Source organism: Hermetia illucens, chromosome 2 (assembly GCF_905115235.1).
Source record: "Hermetia illucens chromosome 2, iHerIll2.2.curated.20191125, whole genome shotgun sequence".
Lineage (NCBI taxonomy): Eukaryota > Metazoa > Arthropoda > Insecta > Diptera > Stratiomyidae > Hermetia > Hermetia illucens.
The window spans coordinates 144,305,692-144,319,084 of NC_051850.1; the positions used below are offsets into that span (position 1 = coordinate 144,305,692).

Sequence of the window (13,393 nt, forward strand, 5' to 3'; positions counted from 1 at the left end):
CTCAAACACACACACACACAACCCATACCAACAGTGATCCCCCTCCTTATTTTACTGTGGGATTTAGATTTATTGAATTTGCTATCATCTGTGGAAATGACTTTCTCCTAAAAAACTTCAAGGGATGAACCCTATACATTTTGCAAACTCAAACCTCTTTTTCTTGTTAATTTTGCTAAGGTATGGTTTCCTGCGAGTTGTACGTCCAGCACATCCAGCCTCACGATGAACATTCTGTATAGCAATCAGTTTCTAGGGGCAGTTACCTGAATCCATGTTTAATAATCGCGTCGCGTCTTCTTTCAGAATTTCGAAACTTTCCCAAGGGTCCAAGGTTGTCATTCGGTTTGCATGATGCGAGACCTCAAGATTTTCCCGTTGTATGGTATGGCTTTCTTCGACTATGTTCGCTGCAAGCGATGATCTTATGCACGCTTCCTTGATGCGCTCGTTGAATCTCGGCGTTATCAGGCGTTTAGTCTGTCCTATGTATATCTTATTACAGTCGCTGCACATTATTCGGTAGATGTCGCTTTTTCCCTTTGCTGCTAAAGGATTCTTGGCGATTCCCAGTAAATTCCGCAAGGGCGACGATCGACTTGAGCCTACAACTTCCAGTTGAAGCTTTTTTATCCGATTCCTGATGTTGTTGAATAGGTAGCAATAGGGGATACTTATCCGTCTTGTGATGGCTTTGTGTAGTGTTGTATAGGCATGCTTATTATATTGCTTGATTTTCCTTAGTGTCAAGCTTCCGGTTTCCCAACTTATCTTTAAGATGCCCTCTAGCGTGGCAGCAGAAAAACACGTTTTTTAGAAATGGGTGTGGTGGGTGGAAAAATTACTATGCACGCTCAAGATATTAATATTCGTAATTGTCTCGTATTTGTATTTGTATCTTTATCCATATTTGTATCTTTATCCATAAAATAGTTATCGTTCCGATGCTTGTAGTTCTTCTAAATAAAAATAAAGCTAGGTAGCTTAAGGTAGCTTAAGTACTGAGGAAGAGAGTAAGTAGCTTTCGAAATACGTATTTACTAACTATTAAAATATATTGTAGTAGGAGCAAGCTACCTAGTTTTATTTTTATCTTTATCCAGTTCTTCACAAAAAAATTTTAAAAAAAAAGCCAAAAAAAGGCCTTTACACGGGATGACCCCCTGAAATATTTCGATTCAACGCTATCAGCCAATGGAGAACTGCGGTGCGCCCCTCACAAAGGGAAATACAAAACCTCTTATACCTGAAGCTTGCAGTATTTACGGGCAGACCGACGGTCAACTTAGCCAATTTTCTTTTTTTGGGATAGCTCTTTCCCCTAGGTCGTCTCCGGCCACTCAGGATGGTAGTCTCATCATCGGCAACAGGATGTTTCATTACATTATTGCTGAAAAATTTCCAACAAGATTTTTACAAAACAATATAGAAACACATCAAAAAATGCAGTACTATTTTTTTACACAAATATTGTAAATATTTTAAATTTATTTTTTGACAACTCACTCCTGGCATTACTATTATTTTAATCGACTCAATAACAAGCACTTTTCGAAGTAAATGAAATTAGCACACCAAGTGCCAAGGTAAATAATTATAACGGAAGTTTTGTTAACGCCTTCTGTCTATACAACAGTTTCTTAAGAAGACAGCAGAAGAATGGAGGCAACAAGAAATATTAAACATATAAAGCTATATCCCGTAGTAGCATTACTATATTTTGGCTGCAACTGTACATAAAACATGTGGGTAAAATTAGCTTAAATAAAAGGTACTGTGTAGTACGTGTTTTTCATACACAATGTTTATCCATAAGATCTACATACAGTCGGCTCAGGATCACTATGCACAGAGTTCAGTTCAGACCGTTCGAATTATCCACCCCTTCATTGTTTGGAATCCGGAGCTAATCTTCCAGCAACAATTTCCCAAATAAAACAACAGCCCAGCCATCAGCTGTTGCAAAGCTCGCATTTCCAACCAACACAACCCACTTTCAACCCTCTCAGCACTCAGTTCACCACGAATGCAACGAACCCACCACCCACTGAAATAAGGGTGGAAAGCTCCTCCAATTATTACCCTAATGTCGGACTTTTACGAGACAGGGAGTTCCGTGTGCGAGTGAATTTTCCTTCCTTAGAAATCGTGAAAATTCAACATCTCGGTCCAGACAAAACGGGAAAATTCAAAAAGTTCCTTTGTGTGCAAGCGAAACTGAAGAATTCGCAAAGATCTCACCCCCGCATCGAGATTCGCGGATATCATTTGAGATTGTTCGGGTACAGACAAGGGAGTTTGCGAGTGCACGACAAAGTCCAGCCGCGTCGGCATAGGCGAGAGTTGGAATTCCACCCCGGGGCCACTCGCGAGACCGTCCAAATCCATATCCGCGGTCCGCAATGAGAACTTCTGTGCGGCCGTAGTTGTTGTTGTAGCTTAATCGGTTTAATCGAAAGTATCGCGAATCATGAGCTGAAAATTGCAGTCATCTCCACAGACACGGGCTCCGCTAAAATTAGAATGTCGCAAGTATCGTTCCAATCGTGGCGTTCGTCTACGGCGAGGGATCTCTAGTCGCCAACAAGTGGATTCAGTGCGTGAGTCGATGCGCGTCCCGCTCTATGAGGAAGGGCACGCTCCTGAAACTCTCTAGTGGAAGATCGCCGCAGGACGACAAGTCCTAGCCGAGGCCTGGCTGCTTGGGAAGTCGCCGTTCCCGTGTTCCGGCCGTTGCTCCGTCGCGTCCAGAGGCCAATTGTCCGCCCACACTGTCCACGCTGACCATTGTTCAACGAGACTTGAGCTGTGCGAAGATTCCCAGTGTTCCGTGCAAAACAATCATTTGGAGTTAATTTAATAAAATTAGTAACAATAAAACTCCAGCTCGCCGTCGCGTCATCAGTGGGAACGGTAGCTGCGCCGCATCGGTGGCCAGTTGGGGGTTGTTTCGCGCCGTGGTACGTCGGCCAGTGTCGTCGTGTTTCCGGCCACGGTTGCAGGAAGTACCGTCGCGTCTTGCTACCGGTACGGCTTCAGACCGCCATTGGGACAGAGTTGGAAAAATTGCAAAAGGGCGAGTGCGAATCTGAGTGTCCTCCGCAGCCAGGAGTCGCCAAGTGCGGAGTGCCAGCCGACGTGAAGGGAGCCCATGTCAGTCGGTCGTGGAAAAATCAATACTCCTTGAATACCGGCATTCTATTTTCATCGGCTTTGTCGTAAACTTGTAGATTTATTCGTTGGTGAGTGAACGAAGGGACGAATCAGAATGAAAACAATTTTAGCTGGGAACGACGCAGCGGTCCCCTCCCCGGACTCACTTGTGTGAAACCAATGGATTCGAGAACATCACGGGAAACTTTAAACAGCGTTGCTGCTCTGGTGAAGGATGCGTCCTGCGCTCCTTAATTTTATATAAGCAATAATCGGTGGATTCTGCTTTAAACCGGAGTCCCCGCAACTCTTCTGTGAATCAAATCTCCAGTTCAGTTCGCACAGTTCCTTGTTTTTCGAATTCTCCTTAGAATAGTTGGGATAAAGTGAAAATTCCAGTGTCCCCGCAACTCCATAGTGTCAGTGCGTAAACATCCATCGAATGTCCTTTTGGCTCGGGCGTGTATTTTAGCATTTGTGCATTTCGTTTGAAGATATAAAAAAAATAACCCAGCATTGTCCTTAGAATAGTGAATTTAGCAAATAATGTTTACCAGTGAAATATTCGAACAAGTTTCCTAAAGGATTCCAGAAGGGAATAGAATTTCCACGCCCAAAATCGTCGAGCAAGCCGAGCAGACATCAAGGAATAATTTGAAAACCATTGTTGTGCCCGTCATCATGCAAACTCTACGCAAGAAAACGAGTCCTTGCAAATGTAAGTTGAATATCTCTTCCTTTTCGTGTCCTTGTTTGTTGTTGCTCCTGTTTTTTACCTTTCGTGGCGTGTTCTCGCTGGAGTGCTGCTTGTTGTTGTGGCGAGCGCCTTTTAAAGCTGCACACGAACTTTCCATTGATTAAAGTTCTCTGCCTTGATATGATCTCATCCTTCCTATCCCCTTTCACGGTGACATTATTGCACAGGATTTTCTCGGCAAGTCGGAATGTGCCATGGGAAACTCCCATGCTGCAGCCGCACACATTACACATCGTGGGCAGATGAAGGATGCTTTGCGTGTTTTCATGATTTTCTTATGTTTTATTATAATGAGGTCATTCTTGGATCGGTTTGTCAGCAACGAGGTCTATTTACGGTCGCCCTTGTCTGTTGTATGCATAAATAGATGCTTGAACGCGGAATGGATTCAATTTTCTGCGGGAAATGATGTCAACTCATTAAGGTGAGTTTTCTATTATTGTATGAGCAGCATCCTGGCGAGTTCGTCGATGCACTCTCGGATATCCGGTTCGTTAAATATTCCTTTTTGTGTATTGATTGGTTCGCAGGACTACTCGTCTACTCGTTCTCCCTGTATTCGTGTATGTATGTTCCCTTTTCTATTGCAATGTTCATCACAATAATAATAGCTCGCTTGATTGAGGATGTTGAACATCCTGGACCAGCGTTTTTATTCGTTTTTTAGTGAGTCATCTCGTCTCAATAAGGATGTTCACTACCCTCTTCCCTTTTTAAGTATATCAATCTAGTTGGTAATCGTATTGCAAGGCATTTTAACTTTTTTTAAACATACTGTCTTCACTAATCAAGAAGGTATGTAGGCAGGTATCAGTGGCCGCCCCGAGGAACCCAATTAGCGCTGTGGTGCGCCGTTTTGATCCCATAAGCTCCTAAGACCGTGACTGCTGTTATAGAAGCAAGGATTCAGAGTCGAGCCGGTTCAGATCTTCAGAACCAACTCGAAGCATTCACGAGAAAAGTAGCTCTCCTACCCTGCAACTAAAAATTGTCTACCTAGTGTCCATAGCCTGAATTTAGCTAGAGCTGGGCAATCGCAATAGCGCCTGAGAGTTTCCCCCTCTTCTTCGCAGCTTCGGCAATGCGATTTGTAAGGTATGAGGAGTCTAGCGGCATGATCCCCTATAGGCGAGTGTCTCGTACAGACCGTCGTAATCTTGTATGCGTTTGCACGCGTCTGGCACAAGAGCTCTCGCGATCAGGTTTTGTTAAAAGCGGGAGCCAAATCCTTCTTGACTTGGCGCAGGTGGTAAACCTTCGCCATGTGAGTTCAGCGATTGCTAAGTAGTGCGAGTAGACTTCACCCTTGACTACCCCACCCTTGCCAGCGGGGCACAGATTGTACCCGTCGAAGGGCTGCCAAGAGCAGAGCCCCACCTGGCGAATCCGTCATCCTCCTCTATGTTCTTATGACCAGGAACCTAGAGGAGGGTGACCTTGAGCATGCCACCCAGACTGTTCAGCGTATTTCTGCACTGTCCCATTCGCTTGGCTGGGGGTCAAAATGGCTATGTTACGCTTGGGCTCGGATCATGCCCAAGCCATCAACAAGGTTGCAGTATCGCCAGTACTTCCGCTTGAAAACACTGGCGAAACCTAGGGGAACATACAACTCGGATACACTGTGTGAATTGGAGAAAACTCCCGCACCGACTCCACAGACCATCTTTGATGCGTCGGTGAAGAATACTGTCTCATAGCCTTGCAACACGCCGCCAGGTTTCCACCCTGCCCGGGTTGGAAAGTCCCAAAGCAAAGTTTCTCGTGAAGTTCAGCTTGCGTATCGTTCATGGGAAATTACCAGATTTCCCGAGGTATTTCATCTAGGATGTTACTATGGCCGTGGGGCTTCAGGTACTCATTCGCAGCTTAGTCGACTGGTATCCGACGTCAAATCACGATACAAATACCACACCACCAGTGAGATTTGAACCGCGACATTCCATACGAGAGCCTTGCGCTCTAACCACTCAGCGTTAGTACTAGTATTAGGTAAAATTCGACATTAGCCCAGATTATGCCAAAACGGCAAATAACCCTGGTTGTGAAAGCAGAACTGATGGATAGCTTCAGTGTGGATGCCTGTAGGTCACCGCAGTGCCCCTGGGAGTAAGTGAGCCAAGTGCCTATTGTGGTATTGCAAATTACTCACAGGAGAAGCCATCACGACACGTGGCAGTCAATTTAAGGTTCAATACGGATTACCAGTGGGAGTCGTCTGACTTCGTGATTGGGTCTTGCTCCCATAATTGACAGCATGGCATTGAAATTGCTAATCGTGGGGCGGTTCGACGTCTAAGTGATGATGATGACTAGAAGCGAGCATGGCTCAGGCTGCGCAGTAGTTTCGGCAGAATCTACTTCAGCAAGTTCACGTAGGCTGTGAATGAAATGGACTGAGGAAATGAACTTCTTTGTCATTCACTCCTACTACGGAATCACAACGACCAACAATACCCGCACGTGACTCTGCAGCGGTTTTCACACCAGCATCGTTTTATTACTCGTAGCGGCACAATCCCGCCCATCATCAGGGAGCGTGTTCGACCTGAGGTCATCGCGGAAATTGACGGAAAGTGTCGTTGAGAGCAGAACCGGCGGCATCAACAACACCTCGGCGCAACAGGTTCAGTACTCATCGAAATTCTCTTCTTCATCGCCACTGAGTTTAGGACTAATTCTAAAGAGCGTGTATAGAATTTTCTGAGATGCATCCGCATGATGGTCCTGGGGGTTTACCATGAGTAACTGCCATATGGGCATAATCCCACGGTCCTCTTCGGGCGCAAATTGACTTGGAGACCACAATCAGGGGTTCGCCGTGAATAATGCAACTCCCCCTTGGAGCCCAGGAGTAGCTCTAACCGCGATTTTAGCAAACCATCATCATGAAACAACCACAAGACCGTCAATTGCAAATATCGGGCCGAGAGCACATCTTCCAGGAATTCTCCTAGAGCAAATGCTCTCAGAGGACCATCCCGGACATCCCCCTCCTCCCACCAGATGAATCTGTTGCAGATTCGGGTCTTATTGCGCTTCTCGAGTAGGCAGGGACGGCACTCCCCAACAACGGCTTGAATACGTGGATACTACAGTTATGTCTCTGTGGTTTAACGTAAGTATCTGTCTAGTAGACTTAATCTCACGGTCTTCTTAAGACACGGATCGATTTTGTAACCATAATCAGAGCTCCGCTGAGACAAGCAAAACGGTACCAGTCTATACATACTGAGTGGCTCAGTCTATTCATACTGGTGATGCAAGACATACCTAAATTTCTACCAAACTATGGAGTATGGCACCCGTGTTGAAACGCCACCACGTTTAAGGCCCGAAGGTCTCTGTTCGCTTGAATGTAACCACAACCCCCATAGAGCTCCCACTAGGGGGCTAACCGCCACAACCGAACTGAACACACATGAGAAAGGCATTCCCCTGAAACATGTGAATTCAGGGGCTATTCCGGCTCCCATGATACTAGTATAGTCCTGGTAAGGTTTCGTGACCTGCTGCCACTTCAGACGGCTCCTCGTGCAGACTTGGGTCTGATCGCCCTAATAAGCCTTTGGAGCATTCGCCTACCGCATCACGGCTAGCAAACTAAAGTGAATACACCAATATGTAGGTTCTCTTCGATCACATGCTTTTGGTTTGACCTCATCGCTACCTCTGAGCACCGTCTCGATACTACAAAAGCATTCGCTTGTGTATTATGGTACAGTTGCGGGTACCAGGCTATCCTTCCAGAAGATCCACTTCATGTTACTGGATTGAGAGAACGAAGATCTTCCATGATAAACTCGTTTGGAACATCGGTGCGACTGATTCAGGCAGAATATTGTTATGGTGGCTCAAATTAACACTGAGAATGCCAGCAGACGGGTGAGAAATAACGTGCAAAATAGCTACCGAAACTATGCTATTCTCAGTGGAATACCTAAACAGAAACTTTCTATTGGATGAAGTCGATTACGACGGCATGGTGAAAGTTAAACCAGACTTTGAAAGGATCCACCATGCTAATATTTCAGGCATAAATTTGCGGATATTACCGAAAAGGAGGTTTGACAAGCTATTAAAAGCCCAAAGGACAGGATGGACCTTATCTTGGATCAGGTGCAAAATTTCTGGTACAGCAAGTTCACAGTCGGTAGGCACATAATATAAATCAAGTCGTTTGTCGGAGAGAGGAATTTCCACCTTTCTTCATTGCAAGAATGCAGAGCCCCGCAGGCACAAGACCGATTACTTGCTGACCAACCCTCTACAAGCTAATAACGTCCAGTATCAATGGAAGGGTTAGTGGGTACCTTGAAACTAAGAACACTAACAACAGTTGGATCAATGGGTTACAAAGCATAACTCATTATTGGCAGTTTTAAGATAGGCAATGGGCAGCAAAGGAAATCTGTTTAGTGACCATATTGGATATACCAGTTTTTTCGCAGTTAAATTTTTGATGAAAGTCATTGAATGGAGGCATATCTCCTAGTCTGAGGGCAATAACCCCTCGCTCTGTATGGTGTTAAACCTCTTTTCATGGCTATTAAAGAGGACATGGTTTCGGAATAAAATATGGCCTACATGCAAACCTGACGAAAAGGGATGGATATGCGGGGTCCCCCGGGCCTCGGGGGCCGGAACAGAAATTTCAATGAATACTAGGGGGCTCGGATAATTTCCACGCCCGACCCGAATAATTTTACCCCGAGCCCTGTTTTCTGCATAATTTTCTTTCCAGGCCCGAATCTTTTCTCTACGATTTTGCCTACGTGCTAAATGTTGTAGTTAGAAGACATGAAGTTGTATGCTGATAATAAAGATCATCTTAGAAGTCTATTGTGCATAGTTGACATATTTAGAAGTGATATTTGAATGGATTTTGATTTAAACAAATATCGAATCCAAGCTATCCGTCATCATGTCATTACGAAGGGGATGGCAGGCATAAAATTGGTGACCTATACATCCAAATTATGACTGAGTCAGACTTCTACAAGTACCTAGAATATCTGGAAGTTATTCATGCTCGAGTTGGTGATTTGAAGGCTATTCTGTTAGAATTCCTGTAACGTCTGAAGCTGGTGCTGAAATCGCACCTCTTGTGGAAGAACAAAGTAGCGCATTGTGTTCGCCATGATGAAAGGTGCTACTACCACTCTTAGAATATTCACTTTCGCGTGATACTGCCATTCAAAGTCTTAAAATTTGCACAGAAGCGGCAACTTTGACCTATTATAACTTTGTTAGTAATGGTGCAATTTTCACCAAACTTCGCCAGATCATATTCTATGTTATAGCCTATACTGCGATAATTTCATGATTCTAGGATGAACGTAAGCTATATTTTGCAGTTAATTACTAAAAATTATAGTATTATTAACTTTATTTAAACAAATATCAGATAACAGATATGTCCGGATAGCTGAGCGGTTAGAGCACAAGGCTGTTGTACGGAAGGCTGCGGTTCCAATCTCACTGGTGGCAGTGGGATTCGTATCGTGATTTGACATCGAACACCATCGTTTCTCTCTCCGTATAGACGCACTATTCTACAATGACTCATAAGGTGTTGATGCGGTCAGTGTTAGATTTATCGGTGATGGTAATTGGCTTTTGTCATGGTGCTACCGCGTGCTTCGCAGAGTTTTTCGCGATATCGCAGCTGGGACTTGCTATGGTTGCTTCGCGATATTTCTGTAACTAACTAGATCCTTTGACGCCCCTTTGGAGCGTGGCAGACGACTTGAATACTCTCAGGTAAAAGAGTGGAGTGCCACTTCATCCAGGTTGCGTCAATGCGTGAAGCAATTTCATTACACAGTTCTACATTGGCTGATAGCATTGATCCGAGATATTTAAATCGCTCAGTTCTGGGTAGGTTACTGCCATTGACAGAACTGAGCGATTTAGTCAATGTTATCAGGTAATGGAGAGCTGCGTTATGCTCCTCACATAGAGAAACACAAAACCTTTTATACCTGAAGTGTCAAGCTTTCGGTTTCCCGACTTGTTTTTTTCTCCGGTGGTGGAGATCTTCCAAAGACACTGGTACACATGTTCCAGAGTGTGGGATTTTTACCTACTAAAACCACCCCCTAACTCATGTCCTCTTCCCTGTGGAACCACCACAAAGTATTTCATCGCGGGGTGGACATGGCTCTAGCCTCTCCCTTCACCCATCGATTGCATTCGCAACCGCACCTTTCTGGCCTCCTCTACCTCTCTTAATCTGGACTGAATCCGCCCTACCATGTCGTTCACTGCATTTCAGCTCTCTTGGCATGCAAACATTTTTCCAATTATATTTTCCGGTGATAGTGTTCCTCCCAATGTCTCCTCTAGATTCTTACTTTCCTCAATGAATATAGGACATTGGAAGAAAATATGCTCCGGGTCCTCCGGAATACCGTTAAAGCTGGGACAGTTGGGTGAGCTGTCCAGTTTAAACCTATAGAGATATTTACGGTAACCGGCATGTTCCATGAGAAACTGCGGGTGATCATAGTTTATCTCACCATGCGTTCTCTGCGTCCACACCTTGATGCTGGGAATCAATCCGTGGGTCCATCGACCCTTTTTCGCCTGTTCTCACCGTTGCTGCCTCCTGCTTAGCGATTCCTCCCTTTCGGGGTTTTTCATTTGCCGATTAGAGGAAGAATCGGCTCCATTATAGATACGTGTTATCTCATCGGCGAAAATGTAGAGCGGCATCATTCCGGTTACTGCATAGGCCGCTTCGTCCGAGATGGTTCTATAACCACAGCACACTCTTAGGGCGGTCTTTCTATACTCCGCGCTCATCTTTTGAGCATTGCATGCGGTATGCAATGCAGTTGACTAAATTGACGCTGCTTAAACCAGTGTAGAACTCACCACTCTAGCTATAAGCAGTCTACGGGTGCATCGCGGACCTCCAGCATTTGGCATCATCCTTGCTAGGGCCATGCTAACATTGGACGCCTTGGTGCAAACATTTTCTTAGTGCTGCTTGAAATTCAGCCTCGCATCTATCATCACTGCAAGGTAATTAATTGCTGGCTTTGAAGTGATAGTGTGCTTCCCCATTCTGATACGCGCAAGGTTTCCTTACGCTGCTTCGTGATAAGCACCGCCTCTCCGCCGTGAGTGCAATACCTGCATCTTTCAGCCATTTCTTTATAGCAGTGATTGCTTCGGATGAATACAGTTCCACATCCGCCAGATCCTTTGCAACAACAACCACCGCTATGTCACCGGCGTAGCCCACTATTGTTATTTCGCTAGCAACTAGGACATTGAAGACATCATTATACATGATGTTCCACAATAGCGGTCCCAGCACAGAGTCCTGTGCAACACCGGCGGAGACAATGTATTCTTTGGTTCCATTGACTGTGTCGTATCAGAGCCTTTTATCTGTTAAGTGGCTGTCGACTAGTGCAGTTAAGTAACTTGGTACACCAATCACCGCCAATGACCTCCTTATAAGGTTTCAATTGGCAGAGTTGAACGTATTTTGCACGCCAAGGGTAACCAAAGCGCAATACTTGCTAGTGCCACCTGTGCATCTCATTTTCAGCTAAATCAATGACTAGTTTGGTGGCGCCGTCCGTTGATTTAGCCGTACGGGAGCCGAATTGTCGACTTGATAAGCCTCCCAGACTTTCTACAGCCGGGAGCAATCTGTTGTAGATTATTATCTCCAACATTTTCCCCATAGTGCCCCATAGGTTTAGGCAACAACATTAACCTTTGTTTTTTACATGTCTCAGGAAAGATCCCATCCGCCAAGCATGCTTCAGACAACTCTACGAATATGTCTGGCCTTGACTTGAAGGCCAGCTTAAGGACTTTGTTTTGTATGCCGTCGAAGCCTGGCGTATGTCTGGTCCGATGGCACGCCGACCGAAGATATGACAATTCACTATTCCTGTATGGCTTGGTCGCCGCATGCCCACAAGGCTGCTCCACCAGTTGGATCGGCTATTCATACATTATTGTCAGCGTTTCGCTTATTATAGCCACTTGCACCTCTGATTCATGGGTGGTCTGCGCGAGTAGATCGTTTGCGCGACGCTACAGTGATGAAGGTTGATTTGGACCAACTTAATTTTCTCGCTGCACTGAGCGCCTTTTTGAACTTCCGACAATACGCACGTTGTCCTTCCTTTCCATCAAATAACATGCATTTGGGATCCTTGTTACAATCCCGAGCAATTTGACCTGTTTCGCCACAACGTCTGCATCGGCTAGACCTATCAACCTCACTTGAGTGTGCACAAGATGTCCCAGATGTCCGTACGAGAGACACTTGAAGCATCTCTTCAATGAGATTTGCTCTCTAAGGCAACAAACGCAATACGAACCTTCCCGGCATCCAGCAGCTTGCGCGTTGTTTCTGCTGGCGGCCGGATGTCTGTCTGTCCGTCACACACATTTTCCTCGGAGACCGTTATAGCGATTGACACCAAATTTGCTGGAAAGCTGGGAACTGTGAACGCTCACGCATACAGTGAGTTACATACTTTTATGTTGGATTTAAGGGCGGTCCCCATATATGTAAAAGGGGTGTGTACATTTTTTTTCACCAAATATAGTGATGTGGGGTATCAAATTAAAGGTCTCTGTTAGTACTTTCTAAAGCCTGTCTTAGTTTTTACATTTGTTGGAAAGGTGGGGAGGGCGGGGGTCGAAAGGGATCATTTCTTTAGCGGACCCATTTTCAGAAACTACCCAACCGGCTGCCACTATATGGTACCTAGGCTCCATACCGATATCCTTTCAAATAAAGTTAATTATAGTATATTACTATCATTTTTAGTAATTGGCAGCAAAATCCAACTTCAGTTCATCCTACGGCCACGAAATTTTGAAGTAATGTAAACTATAACAGAGTGCATAGTTCTACCAAGTTTAGTGGGCCGCACTATTACTAACAAAGTTATAATAGGTCAAAGTAGTCGTTTCTTTGCAAATTCAAGACTATAAATGTCAATATCACCCGAAAGTGGATGCTCTCACATAATATACGCAATACACAAAACCTTTCATATCTAAAACGCCCAGCTTCCGGTTTCGTGAGTTGTTTAATATTGAAAACTAATGACATGAGGTGAACGCAGAGTTTTTCTACTAAGTGGATATCCTCACTAACTTTTTGTTTACTTTATCCAAACCTAGTTAGTCGATCAAACCCACTTTCCATTCTTAATGAAACGGGTCCCGTCAATAAAAATGTGCATCCAACGCCATCTAACGGTAACTAGAAGAATGGATTCCAGTAATTACCTCAGAAGACCTTCCATAAATTCTTGTTCAAAACAAATGGTGGCGAATTTCGGGTGTCATCTGCAAAGTAGTTCTTGTTTTTCCGCAGTGAGGACGCCGTAGTTTAACGGTAGTTTTTCGCTATTATTTGATAAATATGTGTAGTTGCTGAAATTCAATATTTATGCCGCCTCGTAGTTGTTTATACGCTGAAAATGAACACGGGTTAGG

The 13,393-nt window shown here is 44.7% G+C and overlaps 1 protein-coding gene across 3 annotated transcripts in view; it reads left to right on the top strand.

Moving 5' to 3' along the window:
• The first annotated feature begins 1,974 nt into the window (after window positions 1–1,974).
• Window positions 1,975–13,393, top strand: part of LOC119647834 (protein disabled) — a 32,476-nt gene continuing 21,057 nt past the window's right edge. Inside the window, exon 1 of one of the 3 annotated variants that reach the window (XM_038049078.1) lies at window positions 1,975–3,871. In XM_038049078.1, coding sequence (XP_037905006.1) covers window positions 3,835–3,871 — 37 coding nt within the window. In that variant the 5' untranslated portion in view covers window positions 1,975–3,834. Of the gene's footprint in view, window positions 3,872–13,230; window positions 13,388–13,393 lie in introns of those variants that run through there. The other 2 variants (XM_038049080.1, XM_038049079.1) reach the window with 2 other exon arrangements.